Source organism: Labrus bergylta, chromosome 17 (assembly GCF_963930695.1).
Source record: "Labrus bergylta chromosome 17, fLabBer1.1, whole genome shotgun sequence".
In the NCBI taxonomy this organism is placed as follows: Eukaryota; Metazoa; Chordata; class Actinopteri; order Labriformes; family Labridae; genus Labrus; species Labrus bergylta.
Window position 1 is genome coordinate 22,421,099 of NC_089211.1, and position 26,303 is coordinate 22,447,401.

General features: G+C 39.3%; 1 protein-coding gene across 7 annotated transcripts; it reads right to left on the bottom strand.

Annotated features, from left to right (window-relative positions):
• Positions 1 to 36: 36 nt before the first annotated feature.
• Positions 37 to 25,953, bottom strand: LOC109995093 (ceramide transfer protein-like). Of its 7 annotated transcripts, none has more exons than XM_065965339.1 (19): positions 25,607 to 25,953; positions 22,617 to 22,751; positions 12,709 to 12,825; positions 12,483 to 12,548; positions 8,588 to 8,695; positions 8,326 to 8,464; positions 7,231 to 7,314; positions 6,743 to 6,900; positions 6,508 to 6,639; positions 6,327 to 6,413; positions 6,105 to 6,197; positions 5,867 to 5,938; positions 4,739 to 4,834; positions 4,456 to 4,588; positions 4,207 to 4,277; positions 3,992 to 4,120; positions 3,770 to 3,899; positions 2,918 to 3,054; positions 37 to 2,833 (listed from the first exon to the last, which is right to left on the bottom strand). In XM_065965339.1, exons 1-18 carry the CDS (start codon positions 25,715 to 25,717, stop codon positions 2,927 to 2,929), a joined length of 1,989 nt encoding a protein of 662 aa, XP_065821411.1. In that variant the 5' UTR covers positions 25,718 to 25,953; the 3' UTR covers positions 37 to 2,833; positions 2,918 to 2,926. The 7 variants fall into 7 exon arrangements, with proteins under 7 accessions (XP_065821411.1, XP_065821412.1, XP_065821413.1 ...); XM_065965340.1 differs by having other exon boundaries at positions 6,508 to 6,600; positions 25,607 to 25,952; XM_065965341.1 differs by lacking the exon at positions 12,483 to 12,548.
• Positions 25,954 to 26,303: the final 350 nt, after the last annotated feature.

Consider the following 26,303-nt stretch of genomic DNA (forward strand, 5'->3'; position numbering starts at 1 on the left):
ATGTTTCATTTATCATCACGAGTAAAACACAAGAGGTGAAGGGTGAACTTATTTATTTCACTTTATGAACAGCCGAAGAAGAAATGTGATGTCACAGTACATCTTTGTAAGTTGATCCCACAGCATTAGTATGAACATATTTACAAAAACAGTATTCTTAATTACATTCATTTAGATTTCTTTTTTTATGACTACACTTGTGTCGAAAAAAAAAAAATGTTGAAATGCTTAGAAGGTGGAAGAGATTCAGCCCGGCTTCTTTCCACTCAAGAGATTGAGCATCATATGGCTTCACACTCATTCACACATCATTCTTGCAATAAAGCTCGAAAATCAAAGAGCAGACACTGAAAACAGCTAAAAAAAAATCACTCGCATAACCCAAGAAAATGCATTTTGTGCTGGCCACAGGTTCATCTGTAGTACTGTTCTTTAGATAGTGATGCTTTAATGAGAAAAGTTTGAGAAGCTATGCCGACCAAATAATGTATGCTTAAAAAAGTAGTTTGCTTTTTTGCCATGTAAGCAGTTCCAAATGCAAAACTGTCAAGTCCAGAGTTTAATATCTTTTTAAAGTCGGTGTAAAGCAATACAAAATGTTTATTTTGTTTGTCATACAACTGAGGACTGCTGAATGAAATAATCATCATCGAGCCCTCCAAAAAAAACCTAACAGTCCAAATCCATAATTCAGTCACAAGTCGAGGCAGCGACAGCCTAACGGTGATGATGCACGCCCCATGTACGGAGGCTAGAGTCCTAGTCGTAGTCGCCGTGGGTTCAAGTCCGACCTCAGCCCCTCACAGCACGTCATCCCCAACTCTGTCTTCAGCTGTCCTCATGTCTCCAACATTTATAGTGAGTTTAGAAACCAGTTTCTGATGTCGCTTTACACAGACTTTAAGTTAAATGTAAAATGTGCAAATAAAACCCCAGGACTAGCACAATCTACATCCTCGCTAACTTTGGACTTTGCAGCCCTGCGTTTGTATAAGCGACATTTTCAGACACAATCCATGCTACGAACACCAATCATTACTGCTTACAAGACGGGGTTGTTGTTTTTCATGCCAGCACATGTAACAAATAGCAGGAACATGGACAGAGTAAGACTCAGACTCTTACACTGAATTAAATCTTGAATCTTCAAACTATTCAAGGTTTAAAAATATCCAACAAGCCCTCTGATTGAAGAATGACGGTGCTTGTTGAATATTTTTTACTTTAACATTTTTGGGGTCTATGTTTCTGAGTGGTGCAAAAAGCTTTATAATTGCTTTTATAGATTGCAGCAGCTCCAGCCCATCTCCTGGTGCTGGAGGAATCAAAGTGTGTCTTACTAAAAGTGCAAGTTAGTCTACTAACAGGCTCGGATAACAGTCTGCGGAGGATACCTATAGAGATCAGCTGTCCCATTGCTCCCTCAGAGCCACCAGACTCCATAGAAAGAAACATCAAATTTACCTTACAGAGCATAAGATCTGCTGCTCTGCTGTTTCCTCTACTGAGTGTTTTTGTTTGTTTTTTAAACAGACACACAAACGGCAAAGGTGGATCAACAACTCCCGTGTTCTGAGGAAAAAGTACTGATTTAGTCAGCGGAGTTTGGTGGATTTAAAAAAGAGTGCTGCCATAAAATGTATCTCTCTGTGGGGCTCCTTTTTGTAATATCATCTTAACGGTTGATTTAAACATTTGAGCTTGTCAGTGGACATAAAAAAAACACTTTTAGTGGGCCCTAAGTGTGAAAAAACATATGGTTCAAGTTAAAAAATACCAGAATAGCCCTTTAAAGGACAGTTAGTTCATGAATATATTTGAATTGAAAGACTCGAATAAGAAGGGGAGAATAGCTGCGAGGCACTTAACTAATGATTTCTTAGTTACAGTAATCGTTATCTCTATATGTTCCTCTTACACTAAGGCATCTGGGCTTGACTCAGTCACAAAAAGACCTTCAGAGAAATGTTAGTGACACTATGTACAACATTCAAAATATGTGCTAAGACACAAATATAAAGCAAAGCAACAATGTACATGAACGTCCTCCGGACCCCGTCCCTCCGTCAGCGCCAGCGAGAGGCGTTTTCATGAGAGGGACGCGGTCACAAAAAGGTGGAGTCTTACATCATCGGGGTCATAAGTCAATGACAGCCCTCTGGACTCGGTACAGGTAAAAATGATTTTTCAAGTCAATCGATGATGTTTCACTAGCAGAAAACGTTAGCAGCTCGAAAAGAAAGCTGGCAGATTGCTAATGATGGAAAAAATGATGATCAATCTAGACAAAAATAGGAACTAGAAATGGCAAGAATAAAATATTTCTGTCTATTAGCAAAGATCTGTTTCCTTTTTACAAACCTCTTATAGAACATACTTACATTTATATATTAATATATCTGTAAGAAAAGAGACATGAGCATGAAATATGGCATCGACTGAGGCATCACGAGCTGCTCTAGGAACTTTCTTTGGGAGGAAATGTTTCTGGGTTTTCTGTTGACAGTCAAATCATCTCCACTATTTTGTATTTTCTCTTTTTCAAATTGAAAGAAAGTGACAAAAACAAGCAGAAGGAAAAACTAGAAATGATAATGATCCATTATTATGTCACTACCAGTTTACAAATAACTCAGGGGTATCTTGTTTTTAAATCCTACCACCAGGGGGCACTGTTACAACCCTTCTTTTTTCTAACTAACTAGTGTCACAAAATAATGAAGGGAAATATTCAGCTTGTGAGAACTTGTCGTCGTGTCACAGCAGCTGAGCAGCAGAGTGTCTTAGTGATTAAAGCCGCCCTTCATGCAGTTCAGTCCACCGTGTGTCAAAACTGCAAAAGAAAAGAAAACATGTTATCCTGTGCTGGTTAAAAGCTGCAGCGATGATCTATCAGATCAGTAAACCTCTGATTTACCTGTGGGCCTCAGAATAAGATGGGTTTTCCAGCGGTCTTTTCCTGCACGTAGGAGGTGAAGCGTTTCAGGAATTTGGGGTACTCCCTCTTAGCCACGGCCCGGAGCACCGAGGCCGGAGCCCAGCCTCCAGGATTCACTGCGCACACACAGGAAAAGAACTTTTAACTCAGCAGGAAGGGTTGAGTTAACAAGCTGCTTTAAATCTTTAGAGTTTGTCTTGACAATGTCAACATCAAATAGCATATCTTTTTATGTGGGTAAAAAAAGGCCGCCATCCTTTGATAGTGTGTTAATATAAAAGGCTGTGTTCAACGGATTATCACAGTAGGAGGAGCAGTGAGAGGAAACAATGCCAACAAAAGAGTCTTGGAACTTTTCATCATAAATTATAAATGTGCCTTTGGTAAGCAGAAGGGGGTGGGACTTCTAAACTGTGACAGAAGCTCCAAATGTCATCAAAAGCTCAACATCACAGCGCCAATAGCTTGGGTTATTTTGGCCTCACATTTGGATATTGGAAGGAAGTGGAGACGTGTCATCCAAATATGACCTGTGGCTCCTTTCCTGCATGTCATTCCCCGCTCTCTCTCACTCCCCAGTTCTGACTCTATCCACTATCTTGTCTCTCTGATAAGAGGCAAAAAGAACTAAACAAGAACTAGACCCAGAAGAAGTGGCAAACATTTGAAATGATTCAGTTGGATTGATTAGAGGTCATGTGGTGCTGACTGTCACTTCACAAAATATTTGACTCTTTCAAAATCCTCTTTCTTAATGAACTAGATTTAATTTCTGAGACTTTCAAAAACAAGAAAATGACCCAGAAGCAAATAGCAAAGATGGACACGCACCATTGGCGACGTAGGTGATTTTACACAGGATGTTGTCTCTGCTGATCTCTTTGTCTCCCTCTGGTGGACTGACCAGCGTCTGACAGATCATGCCGATGTTGATTTTAGCACGGACACACCTGCTGCTCGGCTGCAGGATGACAGGATGAAGAATTAGAAAACAAACTCTTAGCATAACGTGTTAAAGCTTTATTAAGGTTCTGAGAGGACTTTTTCGCTCACCTGTGCATCGTCATGATCGACGGAGAAGTTGCAGACGAGCCAGGTGTCTGGGTCGTTCTCGTTGTTGGCTAAGATCTTCCTCATGGCAGACAGGTAGAGCACGTCTCTCTGGGAGGCAGGCCACACCCGCTGAAACACACATTCAATGTTATCATTTCAGATCCAAATCATCATGTAGAAAATCAAAGGAAACAATCAGATCCATCCGAGCTTACCTTGTGAGTCTGATAAACAACCACCGCATTCTCCGACAAAGTCTCCACAACGTTGAAGTTTTCAATTGTTGCTAAAAGAGACATGAGAGCATTACAACGAGGCTGTTTCAGTTCTTAGAAATCGTTTTCTATGAACTTTGGTTAATCCAGGTTTTTAAAATACAAAGATTTTTGTAGAGCACTTTGTTTAAGAGTAGGAATACAGGTTCATTTCTTTTTTTACTATTGATTCAAATTGAAAAGACTTACTCTCCCAGTCATTGCGGTAGGTGGTGTCCCAAAAGTAGTGACACACCTCGTGGCCGGTCACCCCCTTTACAGAATGAGTGGCCTTCAACGGGTCCAGAACGATCCCGTTTTCTTCCACCTCTCTCCTGTACACCTGCAAACACATACAAATAATTATCCCTTAAGTTTGTTTCAGATACATTTTATTCAAACATCAAATCACATTTGAGTGCAAGGAGAAAAATCTCACAATTTACATCAAACTTTTCTCTTTTGTTATTTAAAGTAACTCAATTCTTCCCACCTTCATTTCCCCCTCTTCTACAACCAGCTGCCAGTTGGCGTCTCCACCCATGTCCTGCAGAGAGTAGTTCATGTGATTCTGCACCATCTCCTCCACCTGTGCACATAAAGCCGGGAGACAGAGAGGATATGATTGGTTATCAGGACGTAGAAACGGTCCTCACATATCAGCTCGGCACGGCTTAATGGAGTCAGCTAAAGAGCGCGAAACATACGACACAATGAAACCATGCTAAATAAAACAAACTTTATCTGGACATCAAATCTTAAAGATGAATGGACAGTAGGGCTGGGCGATATGGACCAAAACTCACATCTCGATATTGTTTAGCAGAATGGCAATACTCGATATCGATATGTATTTTATTAACAGTGAAAACACAGAAAAATAAACTACCTGTTTGTGAATTTAAAAAGTAATATTATAAAATAAAAATGTTCCTTAAATACAATAAAAGAGAGAGAGAGGAGGAGCAGGGTTAAGAGGGACAGACAGTCAGTCATCATCAGTGAGATGAGGAAAAGGTGAATTAACACCTCTGTAACGTTATTTTAATGCAACTTAAACTATATCGATATTAACAATATTGTCTTACCCTATATCATGTTTGAAAACATATTTATATATCTTAAAAACTTGATATATTGCCCAGCCCTAATGGACAGATGGTTTTAGTTGACATGAACTGTTTACTCTCTGCCTTTAACAGTCGACTTCAAAGCTGTCTGAAAGTTGCTAACCGGCTTTTCTAGTTTCACTAAAGCCTCTTCAATTTCCTTGGGCGGCAAAAGAAACCGGACTTCATGTTGATACTGGGCCATCGAATATCAACAAGAAGCAGCCACAAAACAGCATGCAAAAATTAAGAAAATAGAGAGTCAATGTGCACACAGAGCGGTGGATATACTGTGCTCTGGTAACTCTGGTATGTAGGGCACATTCTGATACCACTGATCACCTTTATCGGGTATCATTTCACACTACAATGTGATGAAAGCTCACACTTGATGCTGCTGAGGGGATTTAAACAAGTGTTCTTGATTGAGCTTCCTGTTATAGCGGTTTTTAACAGTCATGCAAACTTGTTAAGTCCCAACAGGTGAAGCTGGACGAGCTGCAGTGAGTTACCTCTGTGCTGAATCTGTGGGTGTGATGAGGAGGGGCACTCACTATCAGAGCAGGGGAGGACTGACTAAGAGGCTACAGGGAGGGATGATGATGAAGGTGATGGGAAAAAGGATAGAGATAAAAAAAAGATAGATTTGTAATGACTGGATGAGATGTAAAAATGAATGAAAAAAACACAGAAGTGGAAGGAATGAGGTGGAGCAGAGGGAGAAGTGTAAGCAGCTTGTCGTTGACCAACCTTGTCGGAGAATCTGTGCGAGCCGGAGCTGGAGTAAATGTCTGCAGGGGGCACGGGGCTGGATCTCTGTATCCTCGTCTTGTCTGTATGAGACTGCACACGGACAAAAAGAGAATCAAAATCCAGAGAAAAAGAAAGTTCACTATTTTTGTAATCAATCACACAAGAACATCACCGTTGTAGTTTCTATCTTTAACTACTACTATGTGATCTTTTCTTTACCTGTTCTTCCATCTTGTCCTGTCTGTCCAGAGCAGCTTCAACCGCATCGAAAAACTCGTCCTCGTTAATGAGGCTGTTCGGACCCTCCTGCATGAAGGGGGAGAGAGGATTTTATTTGTAAAAGCAACACATACTTTGAAACAACATGTTGCATTATGGGGGACTTGGACGAGGGCTTCACCTCATAATCTGGACCTCCAAAGTGAGACTTTTTCTTCAGCTCATTGAGTGCTGATTTATAGCTCTCCTCTATTCTTCTTCTCTTCTCCATCTCCTTCAAAGAAAGAAATCCAGCAGCATTAGAGATATGGAACTGTGGGGAGGAAGCTGAAAAATTAAATGCTGACAATAACTTTTTTTTTCAAATTTCTAAGAAGTGGATTCTACACGGTTGATAAGATCCACATGTTTTTTACCTTATCCAGTCGTCTCTGCCAGCTGTCCTCTCTCTTCACCATGAGGTCGATACAGTGGGACAGATTCGCCAGGATCCCGGCTGTGGTGGCTTTGAATGTGATTGCCTCACCCTTGAAATCTATGCCATTGATTCCCTTGGGACTCAATGACTGGAACACTGCACACGAGAGAAGCACAGGGTCTCGCTCAAACAAACACCAAATCAGTATAAATCTAATTTAAGCATTTTTATTTATTTTTTAAATCCATTTTTTTGTAATTCAGGTTCCATTTTTTGAAAAACCACGCCCAGAATTAAAACAATTATTGATCCAAGTGTGATGACAGTGTTTTGTTTGCTACTTAAGTTAAACATACATTTTGTTTAGTACTATATGAGGCTTTGACTTTTAGTTTAATCCTTTTATACCATGATTATTTAAGGTTGTAGAAAAATATCGTTAAAATAAGTTTCAGTGGCCTGAAGTAAGAATTCTGCAACACTCACATTTTTCTTTGCTGCCATTGTTGTTGTGCAGAAACTCTCCTTCTGTCCGGGTGTTAGGGAAGTCATCTTCATCATCCTCCACGACTGAAAGAGAAAAAAGGAGGTTTCAGAAAGGAAACATTTACAGGTAGTTGCTGCACACAGGACTTTTCCTTTAAGACCCCTGCTAAAAGTCCAGCAGGGGTCCAGGGCAGGGGGGCGCCTTGTGGCTCATTCACAACTTAAGCAACAGCGGCAGCAGACCGTCCGACTGACAGGACTCTGCTGTGCTGGACAACATGACAATGGTCTGGTTTCATCTTCCGAATGGACAGAGGGCGAGAGAGGAAAGGAGAGAGAGGAGGAGGAAGGGAGCGAGGGAGGGGAGGAGAACAAAAGCAGGGCTTCATTCACTGCAGTCGTCCACAGGAGCACTCGGTTCAGGCTGCCATGAGCGAATGTCCAGCCGGCCAAGATGGGGTGAGGGTGAGGGAGCTTGTAGAATAACTGCTTTCTGAGTAACAGCACACACAGATTCCTTACAAGAATCTCTACATTGTTCTTCATTTCGACAAATACTTGTATTCTCTTTCACAGACTATTGGAAGCTTAAAATTGTCTTTGTCACATGACTGACTTCTTGTCATCTTTTCTTTTCTTATTTTGGATACCCAGAATTCAACAACTTCACTTTTTATCAATAATAGCTCAGAAAACTAAATTTCTGTGTTTCTGTGTTGTTTTTTTATTTACTTATTATTTTGTCCAATAAAGTAATCTCCCCCCACTCTCGTCCAACAGGGAGAACCTCACGCTGTGACGGACATGTGTGAGTAATATTTCAGGGGCAGGCAGTCATGATATTTTCTTAAAATTTTCTGGAGAGCATGTGTGAAAACATGGATAAATACTAAGTCTTAAAAAGTGGAACCAGGAAATGTGTCAAGCAATTATCAGATTAGTTGATGTACAGTATATTTAAAAATGTTTCCTTTCTGCTCATAATGATGGAACTCTTTACTAACTACTCATAGGGGCATGTTATTTCTCCAACCATACCATCTAGGTTTCAGAGTTTTTCAGGTAAAAAGGGGTGTAGGCTTCAGTGATTCTTACTTTTATCCCTCTGCAGCTCATCCTTAGACTCAGCATCTGCACAGCTGTCAAAGTGTTTCTGCAGCGTGTCCACCTGCCTGCACAGGATGTCTCTGAATGTCTCCATCTCTGCCAGCTTCTCTCTGAGGCTGTGGCCCTTCTACAAAAACAACAACGCATCAGAGTCGTCTCTATTTGCATTCTACATAATGATACCACTCCAGTGTCGGTAAATATACAAAACTGAAGCCAGTGCACATCTTCTGCCTCAGTTAACATTTACCTTGAAGGAGGAGGTGGAGGTTGCAGAGTAGCCGCTGGTTGCTGAGGTGAGAGACAACATGGAGCCATGTCTGCGCAGACTGGACTCTGAGCCATATCCAGAATCAGCCTGTGAAGAAAAACAGACGAGGCAATGAGGTTACAAGTTAGTCGTGTTGTTACAAAGAAGTCTAACTTAATGAAATGAAATACAAACTAAAAGTCATAATTTAACATTTAAACAAAAGGCATAATCAAAAACATGGCTGTATTCAGAACAGCAGCAGCAATCCAGTGCTGACTGACAAAAACAAACTCAGTGACACCAAACAAAAGTTCAGCTGCTAGAAACCCTTCACTCAAACTGACCCTTGTAATCTCTGTTTGATCAGATCCTAAGTGTTCTCACCTGGTATCTTCAGATGTTACATAATCCATTCCTGTTTTTTTCACAAGTTTTCAACCTGCTTCATTCATGCAGCTGTGAGTTGAACCCCCCCCCCCCCAATGTTTACACTTCACATCAATGTTTAGTTATCATCTCTTCTACCTGAAGTTGGAGGAGAGACATTACCATGGTAGATTCTTAGAATAAATTGATGAACACGTTTTCAGAAAATCAGCTGTTATTTTTTAACTATATTATCATAAAAAATTTCTCTTATAAGATGCCAACCCCAAATGTGAATATTGCTTTTTTGTTTAGATCCATGATGACAGAATGTCTTCAGGGCTGGGCGATATGTGGAAAATTTAAGATATATGGATATAATTTCAAACAAGATATAGGGTAAGAAAATGATCAGCAGAAATAGTTTCACTCAACTCGGCAAATGACCAACCACATATTATAATTTGTTGATATTTTACATTCAAATATAATGTACATATTCAGAAACAGCAAATATGTATTTCTAGATTCTTCATGCTGCAATGAATATTTTGACAGGTTGCAGTGATCTCATCCCAACCCGACAAGGTTTCAGTAACCAAAGCAACACCACTAATGAATAATCAAGTAACTTCTTGTAAACCTGACTGGTTCCCCTTTCAGCTTACATAACAGCCCAGTCCTCAAAATAGACAGTCAGGGACAGCAGAGAGGAAAAGGTTCAACAACGCAGACACACACTGGCAGAGAGAAGCTACAGCGATGCGCTTCCCCTTTAAGAGACACTTTGTTTTTCAACCACCAGAGGGCAGGACATGTACATGCACGTGACCAGCTTTTGCTAGAGCTGGGGTAACTGTCGGTCAACGACCAGACGTAACTCCGCCCCTGTTCACATGGATTTGAGTCACTGCTGCTGCCTGCCCTTTAGCAAACATACTGCTGCTACCCCAGTGACTTCATCAGCACGGATAGGACTATCTATCTGTCTGCATGAGGGTGCTTCATCTGTCTGATAGCTGATAACACATCAAAGCAGGCAAGCAGGGTTTTATTGCATGATAAAATCAGGAGATAAAAAAACAAAGAGGACTAAAAGCATCATTAATCAAGTGATGGGAGTCCTGCCCTAATAAATAAACGTATTCACATCTTTTCAAGATTCTCTTCAGCACAGAGGGAGTTTGTTTATGTGTCAGGATTAAAGCCAGAAGGGACACAAACACAACTGACTTTGGAGAATAATAATGCACACTATGTTTTACACTTGTAAAATAAAAGGAAGAAAACAAAGAAAATGATTATTATGGGATAATTCCTGAGGTGAAAGTTAAAAAATAATTCTCCTGATTCACTTCCCAAGTCGATCTAAAACGTTTTCGATTACATGTGAATGAGAAATAAGTGTGTTTAATGCATATTTTTTAAAGTTCATTTCATTTTTGCTTGTTGATCAAGCAGGTCCACAGCAGTAAAACTTTTCCTTAAAAAAGAACCTCCCTGTTTTTAGTCATGTTAACAGGAAATCTGACTATAACAATGGATCAAATCGCAATATAAAAAAAAAAAAGTCATAAGCTGTATCTTGCGTAACCACAATTCATACCATATGGCTGTCACTTGTACATTGAGAATATACGAGCAAAAGCTTACATTAATATACGGATAGTATCCTAGAAACGAGTGTTGTTTTCACATTTAGACGCCTGAAACTGTCAACAGAGTGATGTGTTAGCTGTAGTGTTTTGTGTCTCCCTGGAGACGCTGAGCTGCTGAGTGCTGCTGCTGTGAGTAATGTGGGTAAGAAGAGGAAGAAGGGGCTTCTAGAAAGAGGAAGAGTTTTCTGTGGTGACTCAATATGGGTGGGATTCTATAGTATGGTGTGTGTGTGTGTGTGTGTGCACAAGATTCTGAGTATGAGTCACGATACCTCCCTTGTGCTGGAATGAGTTAACGGAGGAGAGGAGGGGGTTTTCCCGAAGTTTAGGACCACGAGTGAACATGTGTGTGTTTCTGCAGACAGAGAGAAGGTGTGGCAACCGACTACTCCTCGTTCATGTCAGACAGAGCCACAGTTATGTCTCCACGCTGGATTAAATCTGCCTTAGATTAAGACCTTTAAACAAACTAATCTTTTTCTTAATGTTGAGCAATAACATATGTTGTAACTTAAATGGACATTAAAGCAATAGAGATTGCTAGATGTCACATGGGATTCTTTATTCATTTTTTTTACAGGGTGTAACACAATTTAAACTTTGTATTTGTATGACTATAAACCTCTTCCTTTCCTCCATTGTCCTGTGCTCTTGCAGTCCACAGTAGGGATTGCAACTTGCTTCCTCTGTCCTTGACACTGACTGTATACAATGGGAGCTACTTTAGCACTCTCTGCACTACAGGGCTGTTCAGTCAGCACTTAAAGGGCTTAATATTTGTTGCTCTGTGTAAAGCCCCATTGCACTGATTTTTCAGGTTTTTCTGCAGAAAATCAATAAACACAGCAAATGACACAACATTATCTCTCATACGTCTTGAAACTCTTATCAGTGGAACCCTTTTCGCAAAAACTGGAATATTGGCTTGGCAATATTATATTAACATTAAGCATCTCATTAATCTGGACTGATGTTCCCAACTCTTTTGAAAACCTAGTTCAAAATACCTCATTATCTTCTGATTAGACCATTTAATAAGAAAGTTCAGACCTGGCAGATGTAGCTCTGATTAATGGCTCCTGCCATTCTGCCATGTTGCTCTACTACCTGAATGCTAACCAGCACAGTGGACAGATGGCGTGTATATAGAGAGTGTCAGATTAAATTGGCATGTAACCACCCGACAAGAGCAATGCATATCCATCACAGGGATGTGGACGTTATCCTGCTAGGAGGACCACAGGCTTGCAGTGCTGGCACAGCTAACATTAACCACACTGCAAACCAATCTGAATTTTTTTTCCCGCAGACGCTGCGATCCCATGTTTAGCCTTGATGAGGAAAATTGAACTCACTGTTTTCTTAACCTTAACCAACTAATTTGCATTTAAATGTGTGTTAATACAACTGCCTGGTTTCTGCCTGTTAAAAGGAAGTTTCTCCTTTCCACTGTTACTTTTTGCTAAATGTTGCTAAGTGATGTGCTCATGGTTTAATATTGTGTCTCTTTAAATAATATAACATGATAAGAGTATGGTCTAGATCTGCTCTTTTTGGTATAGTGACTTCAGATAACATTTGTTATGAATTGGTGCTATACAAGTAAAGATTGATGTTTGATTGATTAAGTTTTCTAAACCTAAGATAACTACCAAGTAAGCATTTGAAAGTGAAAGCGTTCTGTAGCCATAGTGAACAATCTAGGATTCAACTCTCTATACAGCATACATGCATAAATCTTGTTTTGGCTTAATAAATACAGGTGCATATTTGAACACACACAAAACGTTGTTTTACAGTGTATTATGCTAAGACAGGTAAAGCACTCAGGGAGTCCTTCAGTCCTACAGACTTGCCAACAAACGCACCAGTGGTAGAGGGATGATTATTGTTCCCTGGACTCCTGCCTTGTCTCTCCTCCCCTCTCTGATACTCTGATAGAAACACACACGCATACAATAAAAACACACACACATTTACAAATTCCAAACTTGTATTAGATGCTTTGATAAAATTGTATCAAAGATTTGGTTTCTTTGGAGAGAAAACAAATGTTAAGTATCGGCTGTGATGAACAGATTGTGCTTTACTTACCCTGTGCAGCTCAATGGAGTCAATCCACTGATGTCTGTGCTCTGGGTCTTGTGCTCGCATGTACCAAACGCTGTCATTTACACTGATGTCCAGTCGGCACTCATCAAACTCGTGAGGCTGAAAATACACAGACAGCAGGATGCTTATTAGATTAGTGTGCATTGAATATATTCTGCTGTGAAGAGTTTTTCTCATTTAACTTGTTTATTTTTACAAAAAGCGGAAAAACCTGCAGAGGTCCCCGTGGTCTCCAACACAATTTATAAATAACCAACATTTTTAAGAAGGGGTAAAAACCTGATTAAAGCAGCATCACATCCAAAACAAGTGTCTCTTGGGCACTTATTGTTTGACCCAGGGTCTTGGACCAAAATACAAAAGGTATTTAAAAAAAAATATTGTTGTAACTGAATTATTTTTCTTGAATGCGTTTCCTTTTTTTGTTTTGATTAACTTTCAAACTGAATTAATAATGGAAAATTGGAAAATGTTGATTTTTCTACAACTGATTGTTTTACAAAAGGGTTTAACCTGAGCCAAGGCCATAAAAGATAACATTTTACAACTTCTAGTAAGGGTTAAACGTATGATGACATTAATTATCTGTATGTTTTTTTTGTTTTTGTTTTTTGCACTGCTTACAGATCAATAGTCACTATCATCCATTTATGGAAAACACAATTCCACAAAGCTAGATATAAGCAAAAACAGGGTCAGATACTGTACAATTCTATGATATTTGGCCTGTTGAGGAACACCACATTGCTTGATATGCTGTCATACGTTTATCAGCTTATACGTTTTTCTCCTCATAGCAAGAGGAAGCACAAATCTCTTTCCTATTCAGGAAGATCAGGGGGAGGCATATGTGAGGCTGTCAGCCTTGAAAATAGCTATTAAAATGACACTGAAATAGCAGACTGCCACTCTCTCCCTCCTGTGACATGGTGGTCGACAATCTGTTCATGAGATGGCGTTAACACCAGAGAACATGTTAATCCACCACATTGACAGTGCTGAGAGTTGCCTCTTCACTCGAAGGTCTATCTGCAGTTTATATCTCACAGAGATATGGGTCACAGAGGAGTGCAGCAGATGCACAGCAGCCTTAGTTTCCAGACAAAGTCCCATAGGAGGAGAAGTGGCAGATAACTGGCCTTTTAAGGCAGCTTGCAGGACAGAGCATATTCCTAATAGCCCTCAAGTGTATTGTCAGCGCTGAAAACTGCTGCGCCGGCATTGCCAGCAACAAGGGAGTGTGTGTGTGTGTGTGTGTGTGTGTGTGTGTGTGTGTGTGTGTGTGTGTGTGTTTGTGTGTGCTAGGAAAGGGTGGAGGTGGAAGTAGTGGTAATGACAGCAAAGGTATTTACCTGCTGTGTAGTGAATACCAAATGCATCAGGACACCTCTGCAGTTAGTCTCAAGGCTAAAACACTCTCAAGGTCTAATCACAGGAGGAAGAGCAGCCTGATATATGTGTCTGGCTGGTTCAGTTGTACTTGAGGACACAGCTTGAGAAATGGAAAAGACTGAATGAGCAGAAATGCCAGAGACTGCAGTAAAACTGAAAGCAATAGAGAAACCGGCCAGATAAGAAAGTACTGCATTCCTCTTTTAGCCCGATTACAATAAACACATCTGGTATCTCTGTCTTTGTTTGTATTTGTACTGCATAATCAGTCATTGATTTTGTAAGGGCCAAGAGTCTGCAATCCTGCAAAAATGACAACAGCCATTTCAGCTGTTTCAGTATCTGTGATCCTTTAAATTGATGCTTTATTGATCCTTTCGGTTGTTGAATCAATAGAGGTTTGTGAGTATAAGTAGTGCAATTATACTGAATTGATTGCTCCAGTCTACCATCTCTAGTTAATCTATTTAAGGCTGCAATAATGTTGCATTCACAGAGACAAGTCGAAACAAAACAAGCACATACTATCATTAACAGTTGCTTGCTCACAATCTGTTATCACCCGGTGAATGTAAGGGCAGCTTGAGCAAGAACTGAAGGTTGTGTTACTCTACGGGGCTGGCAAAGTAGTAAACAGGCAACTTTAGTGTCTTTGAAGGGGTTTCAAAGGAGGAGTAAGGGTGTTTTATTATATAATTGTGTGATGCTGTATTATCTCTCAATAAACACTGTTTCAATTATTTAATTAGTAGTTTACATACATGTTTCCTGTTGTAATCTATCCTCTCCTAGTTGATGCTTTCACTGCAATAAAGCTACTGTTTGTAAACAGACAGACGAAGAAGTAAGCACAGATAAAACATAAACACAAAGAGTACACACCTTAAATAAACAGGCAGGGTCATAAAAGGTGCGCTGCTGGCTTTAGCAATCCCAACTGACCAGTAATGCTACCATCAAGAGCTGAATCAGAAAGGATAACAAGGTCTCCTATGGCATATAGAGCTTAAGTGTAGGCTAATTTTGTTATTAACATCAAAAACACACTTTTAACCCTTATACTGCTTGTGTAAGTGCTCTTGTATCACCAAAAAAATATTGCAGAGAGTTTGAATTTCAAAGTCTGTAAAAAATACAAATAAAAATCACCGGTTCTGATTCCATAACACGTTTTTTTTTTACTTAAGTTGGAGGCATACGGTGGACAAGAATGCTATAACAGTTCTTCTACAGTTGTCAACTGCTTGCTTAGATCTGCAAAAGTCATGTAAATTAGAAAAAACGCATGCAGCATTTTGGATTACTAGGTTGATATAAGCTGACAAGATGATAAAAAAAACTGACCACAACATTTGAAAATCAAAAGTGTATAGTCCCCCATGTGAAATAGCAGAAAATGTTAGTGTTCCTGCACAGAACTGCTTGTTGCTTGGTGATATTTTAGTTTTACATGTTTGCAAGGAAAGTGAGAAAATAGATTCCTCTAAGTCACCTCTAGACTACGCAGGGTCATGAGTACACCGACTGGTAAGCAGGGATGAGAAATGAAAGCCTGCGCCGGGTCTGAGAAGGTTACTGGGCTCCGAGGCTACAGTAAACAATAATCCATCACAGGAAGGTCATTTTAGCAGCAGCCTTGCACTCCACAAGATTAGAGATATGCTGAGGATGAGCTCTATGTGAAAGGAAAACAGACCGAAAAAAGACTTGCATGGAGTGTGTGGTTTGAGTGTGGAGGTGGAAATTCAATATGAAGAGCTAAAGAAATGTTGTTACCCGGTGTCAGATGAAATAAAATCAAGCCCTCTGTGATCAAGCACAGCAGCTATTGGATCTATTTTAATTGTTGTTAGAAGTTTCTCCTCTTGAATGAAATGTCACTGAAACATTTGCATGTCGCAAGAAACGGTGTAAGACTCCCACGCTGCTGACAATTTATTTCACCTTTGACCATGAAAACAAATCAGTTTGTCCAACCTGACTTCTTCTGCCCTATAAAAACAACTTCTTTTCTGAATCAGCAGTCAGGTTCACTAGCTTGCCAGATGTTCAACAGATGTATCCCTATTTTTCACAAATTACCTAATGTTGAGCTCTAGAATAGAAGCTCTTGCTAAAACGTTCTAGAAAAGATGCTGCAAGTCTTACATCATCCTCTGATCATGAGCAGGCACCATGTCATGATCCAATGCTACTACCAGGTCAAGGTCACAGTTCATGAACTTAATCTGAGCCTGGCCTCACTGATGACTGTAAAAACACACAACTTTCTTTTTACATTTACTTATTGGAACTTGAGTTCATATAAAAGACAATATTTTCTGTTTTAATCCTGACGTCCTCCTGCTATTCTAGATTGAACTTTCTATCATTAACAGTTTCCTGATGAACCGTTCCTCACTTGTAACTTTTTCTAAGATAAGTTAGCTCCCAGACTGGAAGCTCAGAGCTACTGGTGTGTGTTACTGTTTGCATCCCTTGGCTTGCATCAGAGCTTTGAGCCTAGGTTGCTAGGTTGGGAGGTTGGGAGGTTGCTAGGCATGGAGAAGAGGGATCAAGAGGCCACAGATTGAGCAACAGTGCATAGCCAGTGGATAAAGAGTGGATAAAGGAAAACCACTAAGAAATGTCACAATGAACATGACCAGGCCAGGGCCAAGAAACACCAATTTAAAGAGAGGGAATACAGTCTCAAGGCGATATTCAGCAGCATACTAATCAGGATTCTGATTCCAGGAGGGTAAAGAAAGCTGTTACCACAAGAAGTTAAACTTGATAGTGTTAAAACCTCAAGATCAATTAATGTACTATTGATGGCAATCTTCTTTCCCAGGTAAAAGATAATGTCAGAACTCGTAACCGAAACGTCCTTCTTCTTCCTCTCTGTTTGAGAAAAAACTCAAATGGGGCTTTTAGAACCCCAATGTCTGTGTGACAAAATAACCATTACAGACTGAACTGGTGCTAGAGACACAAATGTAGGTCTCACCCACTGGGATGCCAGAGCAGACACACAACAAAACAGTTTTTTTTCCCCAGTGAAGTGCCTCTGCCAGCAAATATCTCTGCCTCACACCCCACTCAGATAGATCATCAGTGTCAATAACTGTGATTCAAGGGACTCATATTTGTGTATTTGGTTTGTTTGGAATAGTTTTTAACTTACAAGTGAACAGGTAAGAAGGGAAACTGGGCAGGAGAGTGAGAATTACCAGTTTCAAAATCGAAAATAATGTCACAAACAGATTAAATCCTTCTGTAATTTCTTAATGTTTTGCAATCCGATTTTGAGATCTGCCTTTTCACCATTTTGAGCTTGTACACAATTTTGCCTTTAGAAATAGGGGGATAGGACACAGTCTTTGAAAAGTCACAGACAGTATCGTTTAAGAGAGACAGACCTAAACCAATGCAAACACTGATGGTGTCTACAACGATGCACCACACTGCACTTATTTTCATGACTCACATGTACAAGTTTAAACATAACTATGCCGAAGAGATCATGACAAACATAGTGTCTCGTATCTTCAGCTGCCAGGAACATCTTTCTGTGGCCTCTGACACCAAAACGGGATCCCGGTGGCTCCAGTTGTGAGGAAACACTGACTCACCAAACAGTCAGGAACTACAGGAAAAGGAAAACTAAAAAAAAAGACACACACACACACACACAAATACACACAGTCTGACAGATGAATATATGGTTGTCGACCCTCCCCATGACCTGCTTAAGCAGAGGATGTTGCATGCTATGAGGAAGAATCTCATTTCCTCACTGAAGAAACTTTGCAATTTCCACAAAGCCTGACGTCAATCTATTCAACTTCCACTTGACCTTCCGTCTTTCTTTTTTTTCCTGTTTCTTACAGGGATGTGTCAAATATGATGAGGAAAGTAGTCTATCATCACATCCATTGTCGCTTGCTGTGAAGAACTCAAAAGTATCCAGCAGCTGACTACTATAGACCCAGTCTGCTCTACTACACAATTCCACTGAGAGAGGGAATTATAAGTAGGCCAGTGTGGTCTTATTAACTTACCATGGAGCTAAAAATGGCCACGGTGGTTTGCAGACTCTGCAGGTACTGTTGCAAAAGCAGTGTTTTTGAGGCATGCTAACACAGACAATCATATAATCATATGCACCACAAAATTGTGATTGACATACTCAAATGGTCAAAAGCAAACTGTCAACACAGTTTGATGGTTTTACTTGTATCTGTTAAGTAGAGGCATTGATAGTGTTACTGTAGTAAACGAGAATGGCATGAATCTTACGTGGCTGATGTTAGCTGTACGATGTTAAATAAAAAGGAATAGGTATTCTGGATGATAATTTAAGAGTTTGTCATTTCCTCACAAACATAAAAAAGTCATCCATCACTTTTTGCATGGAACAAATCACTTTCTAGAAGTATTTGGTGTTTTGAGCTATCTGTTGCAGCAAGTGAATAGCCAAATAATGAATAAGATATGACCTACCCGTGGGCTGGTTAACTGTCTGATGACTAACTTGGAGTTGAAAGACAAAAGATACAACCTAATTGTAACTGTTCTATGCAGAATCAAATAGCAACATGATTGATTGTCAACACCTAAAAACGCAGCAGGAAAATTACATGTAGCTCTGTTTTATACTTGTAAGATGAAAATGTATTTTACATCAGCAGAAACCCATCACGTCAGGTTTCAGGATTGGATGGAGAGAACATAAAAAGCCAATAAGTCGATGTCACAGCTGCAGTTCTCAGCAAGAGGCTATTAGTTTTCATTTTACCCAGTCGAGGATAATGTTGACTGAACATTTGCTGAGGATAAAGCACTTTGAGCAATGCAGAGAAGCAATGGAAATACAGTTTATCATTATTGTTGCTGTTTTTTCCATGTTAATATAACCAGTTATTGTCAGGTCAAACCTTCCTGATGCTAATGCTAATGTAACATTAATTATCTCTGCCCACATTAACTCACAGAAAGGTTGTACATCACATTAAATGGTGTGCAATTCAATGATATCATCAAGTTCCCCTATAATTAAGAAGCACCCATGACTTCATTCTCTTTCCCATTGTGTTGATAGGTGGAGCATGCAATCTAATCCAGTAGCTCTGCAATGAATACCCTCCTTTATTTGAGACAAAGTCCACCAGGTGCTGCTTCCAGTCTGTTGAAATTTGAGGCAGTATTTTATAGTGTGGGTCTATCTGACAGTATTATAATTCAGGCTGTTCTTGTGTCTGCTTGGTATGATTGAATACAGCCAGAAAAACAAGAAAAACTATTCAATCATAATTCAGTATATTGTGTGGCTTCTATGCTTCTGGTTGCACGTAGAAATAACACCTCGATTTACTGGTCAACCAACTTTTCTCACCTTCAGTCTACAAACTAGAGTCTGTGAATGTTGAAACTCTAGCACTAACTTCCTCCTGACTTACAGGAAATAAAATCTAATGTGCACACTTCAGCTGCAGCGATCAGCCAAACAGTAGGATCAATGTTTTAAACCTACATTATTAAGCTACTATTGAAACATAATCGTCTTTTGAAAGTTACAAAAATAAAAATAAACATGTCCTGGTTGCATCTAACTATAATGGAAACAATATACTGTATGTCTATATGCTTATCCTTTGCCTGTCTGAAAGTGACCTAAGGGTCAAGCCCCCTCATCCACACCAAAACCAGCAACAATGGAAGCAAGGCAAGGCAATAAACAGGTTCTCAACTTGCACCTGTTTTGAATGACCAACCTTCAAATGAGCAATGCATATTTCATAACAGATGTAAGGGTTTAATGGTTTACTGTATCACGCACTGAACTGTATTGAATGCTTTTAGTTGCAGCACTAAAACACACAGTACATGAGGATGGGTTAGTCTTATATTGGGGCTCTTAGAATTATAGAATATCATTGTACTTATTAATCTAATTTCCATAGTATTCCCGGTCTGTAACTCAAGCAGGGGTAAAAAGAAAGAAGTCTCAATACTGTAAAGTATGTTTGGTGAGTTGCTAATGCAAGTATGTCCATCATCAAAGCAAAGAAGGAGATTATTGCTCTATAATGATGTCACAATGGTTGTAAAAGCAGCTTTTCCTCTTTAGCTTAGCTAATGGAAGAAAAAGCATCTGGACACATCACAGATCTTATGAGAAGTGATGCATCTGTGTGTGAGAGTTCATGCAAGAGGCACAAAGATGGAGAACTCAAAAAAAGAATTACCGGTGAAAAGGGAAAATAAATTGTTAAAAGAAGGCAATGACTGTCTGTGCATGACCATCACTAACTTTAGCTCTTAATTATTTACGCCCACAACTTGTGACGCACATTTCCATTGGAATGAGAAATGGCTGGTGTAGATCACCACATGGGGGTTAATATTTACATAGGCTGGGAATGGATGAAGCTGAACAAATACAGCTAATAGAAAAGCCCGCTTTATGTTGCCTGGGAACAGTAACTTTTTTCATTTTCCCTTGTTACCATTTTGGGAGACATGCACACGGGGCTTCAGTCAATGACTGACCTGGGTTAAAAAAGACAAATGATGTGAGGTACAACAGCGTGAACATCCAGTCCTCAACGCTGACATATCTAGATTTAACTCCTATGTGCTTAGCCAACTGTTGCAGCTCCTTTGAGTTTCTGAGAAAGGATTTTAGTAAAAGTTATATAGGAATGGGACTCTTTGTTCAATGCTATCATGCATGACTTGGTCTTTTCCTTCATGCTCTTACAATGACACAGCCTTACTAGTCTCATGATGATGTTCCCAACAAGTGTTACAACACAGTATGTTGTGTTGAAACATAACAGTCACCTGACAGGCCAGAGACCCTCAAGCGTAACTTAAGAAATAATCAAAGAACTTTGTTTTTTTTATTTTTTTAAGGTTGTGTCTTTAAGTGGAAGAACAAGTTTGAGAAACTCCAGGGTGAAGTTCCTCTTCTGATTATAATTGTAAACAAGCCTCAAGCCAACATATGGATGCAGGAGGGAGCAGAGCCTTTCCTTTTGAATTTAAGAGAAACATATGGTGGATAGATGCCTGACATCTGAATCACATAAGATATAACACATGTGAAACTATGCAAAACTGTGTGAAAGGTTACAAGCAAAAAAAAGAGGAAAGTTGTAAAGCTGCCATGGTAATAGAAACAGTAATTTACTAGAAAACTGTGATTTTCTGCTAAGAAAATACAGAAGTCTGGTCATGAAAAATATTTAATAAATTAAATGTCAACACACAACTTAAATTTCATTAAGCAAGTCCAACTCAATTTTATATGCATTGCAGTTCTATTTTTAATTTATTATGAGAAGCTACTGATGAATGTTTAGCTCGTGGTGTGATTGTATGAGATTTGAAGAAGAGGAAAAAGAGTAAGGCAAAAAGCAGTTAATTTTCATACTGCAGTGAATTTGCAATGCAAAAGCATGAGTTTCTCCCCAAATCAGACAACAAGTTAAATGGTGCATCATTCTTTGACCAAACTTTACCACACAAAAACACAACAACACCTTAGCACAACTTTCGTCATCGTCATGAGCTTTACAGCCTATTAAGACATTGTTCCAGTGAGTTAATCAGCTGAGGGCACTTCATTTAAAACAAATCAGTCTTTTGGATTGCTTTAGATCTTACTATTTGTAAGAACTGTATTGAGTGTTGTTGTTAGTGTCTTTTACTTTATCTTAACTGTAACTCAGTTCTGTCAAATCTCCCTAACTTTTTTTTAAAGAGCTACATAAACTAAATCATTCTTTTAAGTTGTTGTATCCCCTAAAATTCTGCTTTGATGATTAGAAGGTTTACAAAGTATTGACAAATCTCAAAGCAAAAAATAAGGTAAAACAACACTGATGTGTTCCTTTTTTAACAGCTAGTAAACCGACCTAAGGAGAAGGTTAAGACTCCACTAAAATTGAACAATTAAATACTTGTCAGTTAATTCTGTTACATTTATAAGCAAAGCCACACATTATTTGTGGTAGAAATGTACTCACTGTGGAAGTCACGGTCATGCTAATAAAATGTCTTAGCACCACCAGTTGAGTATTGTCAGAATGAGACATCGAGAAAAGGTAACACATACAGTCCTTTTTTTTTTTTTTTTCAGAAAACCACCTTAAGCAGGAGGTGAAATGGGAACACGGCGGTGGTTTGTAACCTCCATTTTGCTATTTAAATAAATATTTAAATAGAATAAACATGAGAGTATCCTGGTACCTAGGTCCTGAATAGTGGTTGGGTGTGTGCTGAAGGAAGTTTGTATATTTACTGTTTTGTGAGTGAAGGTTCTTCTATTTAAGAAAGCACAAACAATGGTGTTTATTCTCGAAAGACACCGTGGCCAAAAAAAATCTACTATTCAAGAACAAAGAACGTGCATAAAAAAAAAAGACTTCTGAAGTTTACAGTCAAACGATTGTGGCACAGCTAACAGAAAGGAAGAACCCTGCCTTGTTGTAAAGAGTAATAGTACTCACAGTAATGACAGCTTTGCTAAGGCAGAGGGAGCCCCGGCAGCCATACTCGGTCTCGTCTTGGGACTTGTAGTAGCTCAATGTGTTGTTTTTCAAGACCACCCAGCGATCCTGCCATCCATGGATGTAATTTGTCCACTGAAAAAATGAATAGAACACATTCATTAATATCCTGCTGATTGCTGAGGGTCAAGAAAATGAGACATGTCAACAATGGGAATGGAATATAACGTCTTTCCATTAACCTCACTCTCTCGATATATTAACGTCTTACACAACAAAAGACAAACTACTGTCTCGACAATCACCACAAAATTACAAAAGAACATCAGAAATGCTGCAGAGTTTTAATCAAAGGACTGGTGTGTTGCATTTCTTTCACTGAAGACTAGTAGTGAAACTAACTGGGTATATTGCCAAACCTGAGATCGCTGCACTTAAGGAAAAACTGACACCTTACATAAGGTGTAGACTCATTAATCCTCACAGGACCTATGACGTTTATTGGGTTTAGTATGATTGAACAGGTGAGCTTTTCTGGTAACAGATCTGCTTAATCTTGCAATATGCTTGGTTAGCAGGTCAGTGTGCAATCTGTTTACAGGAAGCCAGCGTACAGTGAGATTAATACCACATTAGCTTGCCAGCAGCTTAACTCATTAAAACTCTGTATTTTGTCCAAAACAAAGTGTTGCACAAGTGCACAGAAGCATATGGCCAAATAGGTTACCACGACTTTGTATAGCAGTAAGGCTTAACTGTGTGTTAGTGTTTACCAAGGGAAAATAGAGCATGGACTAGTTGCAGTGTTATTTATATTGTGAACTCAGTTTACTTGTACAAGTGTCCCTGTAAATACTGTTATTGTTGTTGTTTAGCCATGTGAAGAGTACCGCTGGAAATTTGCCCATAACACTAACAACGTTTGCTTTACTCACATTGTTATCAGAGAATAAGATAGCAATGTGCAACAACTGGAATTAACCCTTCAGAACAGGATTAGCACTATGCCTAGACTCCTGTTTGACAGCCATAAACATTTAATAGTAGCTACCCAAAACAATAACAGGTTTAATTGTATTTCCTGTTCATCTGCAAATACAGCTCGTCACTGAACATGTATTAAAGCCACTCAGTATTTTGTCTGGCACTTCTACAAACTATGAAGAATGATTAAGAACTGTTGTCATTAATTTATAGTAGGATATTGGACAGGTAACATGACTAAACTTGCCTTAAACAACTTAAAATACAAAATATAAAAAGAGTAGATATAAGTGGACAGTGATCGGACTAACAGATGTAAAACAGATGTAACCAGAACTATGTGCAGTAGTGACCAGATGTAACCAGAACTATGTGCAGTAGTGACCAGATGTAACCAGAACTATGTGCAGTAGTGACCAGATGTAACCAGAACTATGTGCAGTAGTGACCAGATGTAACCAGAACTATGTGCAGTAGTGACCAGATGTAAACAGAACTATGTGCAGTAGTGACCAGATGTAACCAGAACTATGTGCATTAATAAATATATATATACAGAGCTATGTGCAAGTAGGCTAAATACTAAATGATAAGTTATTAAGGTGCATGGTGGATAATGGAACAACAGAACTAATATAAACAATATAACTGTAAAGGTAATAAAGAGATAAATAAAGTGACCGTAGTGCAATGATGGATAAGAAACATCAGGAATAAAGTAACCAATGACATATTACTAAGATCACCTGGTGTCATACTGAATACATGATGCTGAACATGCTTTTTCCCCAACATCACAATAAAATAATCACAACCCTTTGAAGAGAGATCCATGAACTGGGTGGTAACCCTCCTTTTCATCTGCAAACACAGCACGTCACTGAACATGTGTTAAAGCCACTCAGTATTTTGTCTGGCACTTCTACAAACTATGAAGAATGATTAAGAACTGTCGTCATTCATTAACAGTAGAATATTGTACAGGTAACATAACTAAACTTGCCTTGACGTTTCTTTTTGTTTAATGCACTTTAGAGATGTTGTCAGGGGACCTGCAGTTTTTACCTGCAACAGTCAACATTAAACCCCTGTGTGCCCATTTCCTGCCTAATACTGGTTACACTATTGTGCATAGCTTACTAAGATCACCTGGTGTCACACTGAATATATGATATCATACTGAACATACTTTTTCCATTCCCCAACATCACAACCCTTTGAAGAGAGATCCATGAACTGTATAAAAGTATAACATTACTAACTTCTTCTGTGGGGATATCTACAATAATGTTCATGAGCAGCAACGTGGTGAAGCATCCCTCTTATAAACATGATATGAACATAGATTCATTTCTGACATGTAAACAGACGCATATCTCACAGTGACTTTGTCCAACCACAGTCAGTAAACACAGGTGAATTCCAGTTTAGCCAAACCGTTTTTCTTACCTTACTGAGGACTCCGCTTAAGTCGACTACACCCACCAGAGGTCCATTTTTATTTATTTATTGTTTTTATTGTTGAGGTAAATTTAGAGTTTTGTGATGTGTCTTTTTGCACATTTTGCTGCATCTTTAATTCTGTGTCTTTTCACTTTACAAGCACAACTTCTCCATAACCCCCCATGCTTAAATAAAAACTGATCATTTCTATGCTGATGTTTTATTTCATACAGAGACTGAACTGATGAGCAGAAGAGGACAGCAGGGGGGAAGAGTTGGAGTAGTTCCTATAGGAGATGTGATCAACATCACAACCCTTTGAAGAGAGATCCATGAACTGTATTAAAAATAAAAAAATAAAAACACCTCGTATAACATTACTAACTACTCATTCTGCTTCTGTGGGGATATCTAGAATAATAATCATGAGCAGCAACGTGGTGAAGCATCCCTCTTATAAACATGATATAAACATCATTTCTGACATGTAAACAGACGCATATCTGACAGGTAAGCCATGAGCACCACAGTCAGTAAACACAGGTGAATTCCATTTTTCTTACCTTACTGAGGACCCCGCTTAAGTCGACGACCCCCACCAGAGGTCCAGGCTCCTCTCTGGGCTCTAAATCCTCCTCGGAACCGGACGAGTTCCAGCTCTGGTTGTCTGACATTTTTTTTTCGTAACGCGGCGTAAGTGGCGGAACAAAAAAAAAAAAAAAAAAAGAAGGATGAAATGAAAATAAAACGGCTTAAAGCGTCACAATATCACAGGGTTAAAACCGTGAGCGGGCTTCAGATAAACGCAGTCGTCGTGTCGGTTCTTGTTTTCCTCTGTTGACCGGTGACAGCTCTCCAGCTTAACGCCATGTTCAACTGACGTCTCCGTGCCCCAACTTGCGCGGTGTGGTGCGCACTGTGGGTGCGCAGGGGCGCTGGCTGGCGTGACGTCAACAAATCTACTCCTCCCAAACGGAAAACCAGGCTCCTCCTCCTCCTCGTGTTTATAGCGCTCTCTGAAAATAGACCCAGGTAGTACATCTCTCCGTGTCAAGGTTTTTGGCCACAGCAGGTGAACTTATTAGCCTCATTTTGGCTTGATCACACTGGTGGGAATTCCCTGAAACAGAATAAGGTCTCTCACTTAGATAGTTTACCAACAATAATAAAGAATCTCGTTTAAAGAAATCAAAAACCAATATAGATAGATAGATACTTTATTGATACCGAGGGAAATTTACCAATTATAGCATACACACC

Coding starts and splice junctions, on each gene's coding strand:
- LOC109995093 (XM_065965339.1), bottom strand. CDS start 25,717: ATGTCAGACAACCAGAGCTGGAACTCGTCCGGTTCCGAGGAGGATTTA. Junction 4,121..4,206: donor TTGTTTATCAGACTCACAAG/GTAAGCTCGGAT, acceptor TGTGTGTTTCAG/CGGGTGTGGCCTGCCTCCCA. Junction 3,900..3,991: donor TCGATCATGACGATGCACAG/GTGAGCGAAAAA, acceptor GTCATCCTGCAG/CCGAGCAGCAGGTGTGTCCG.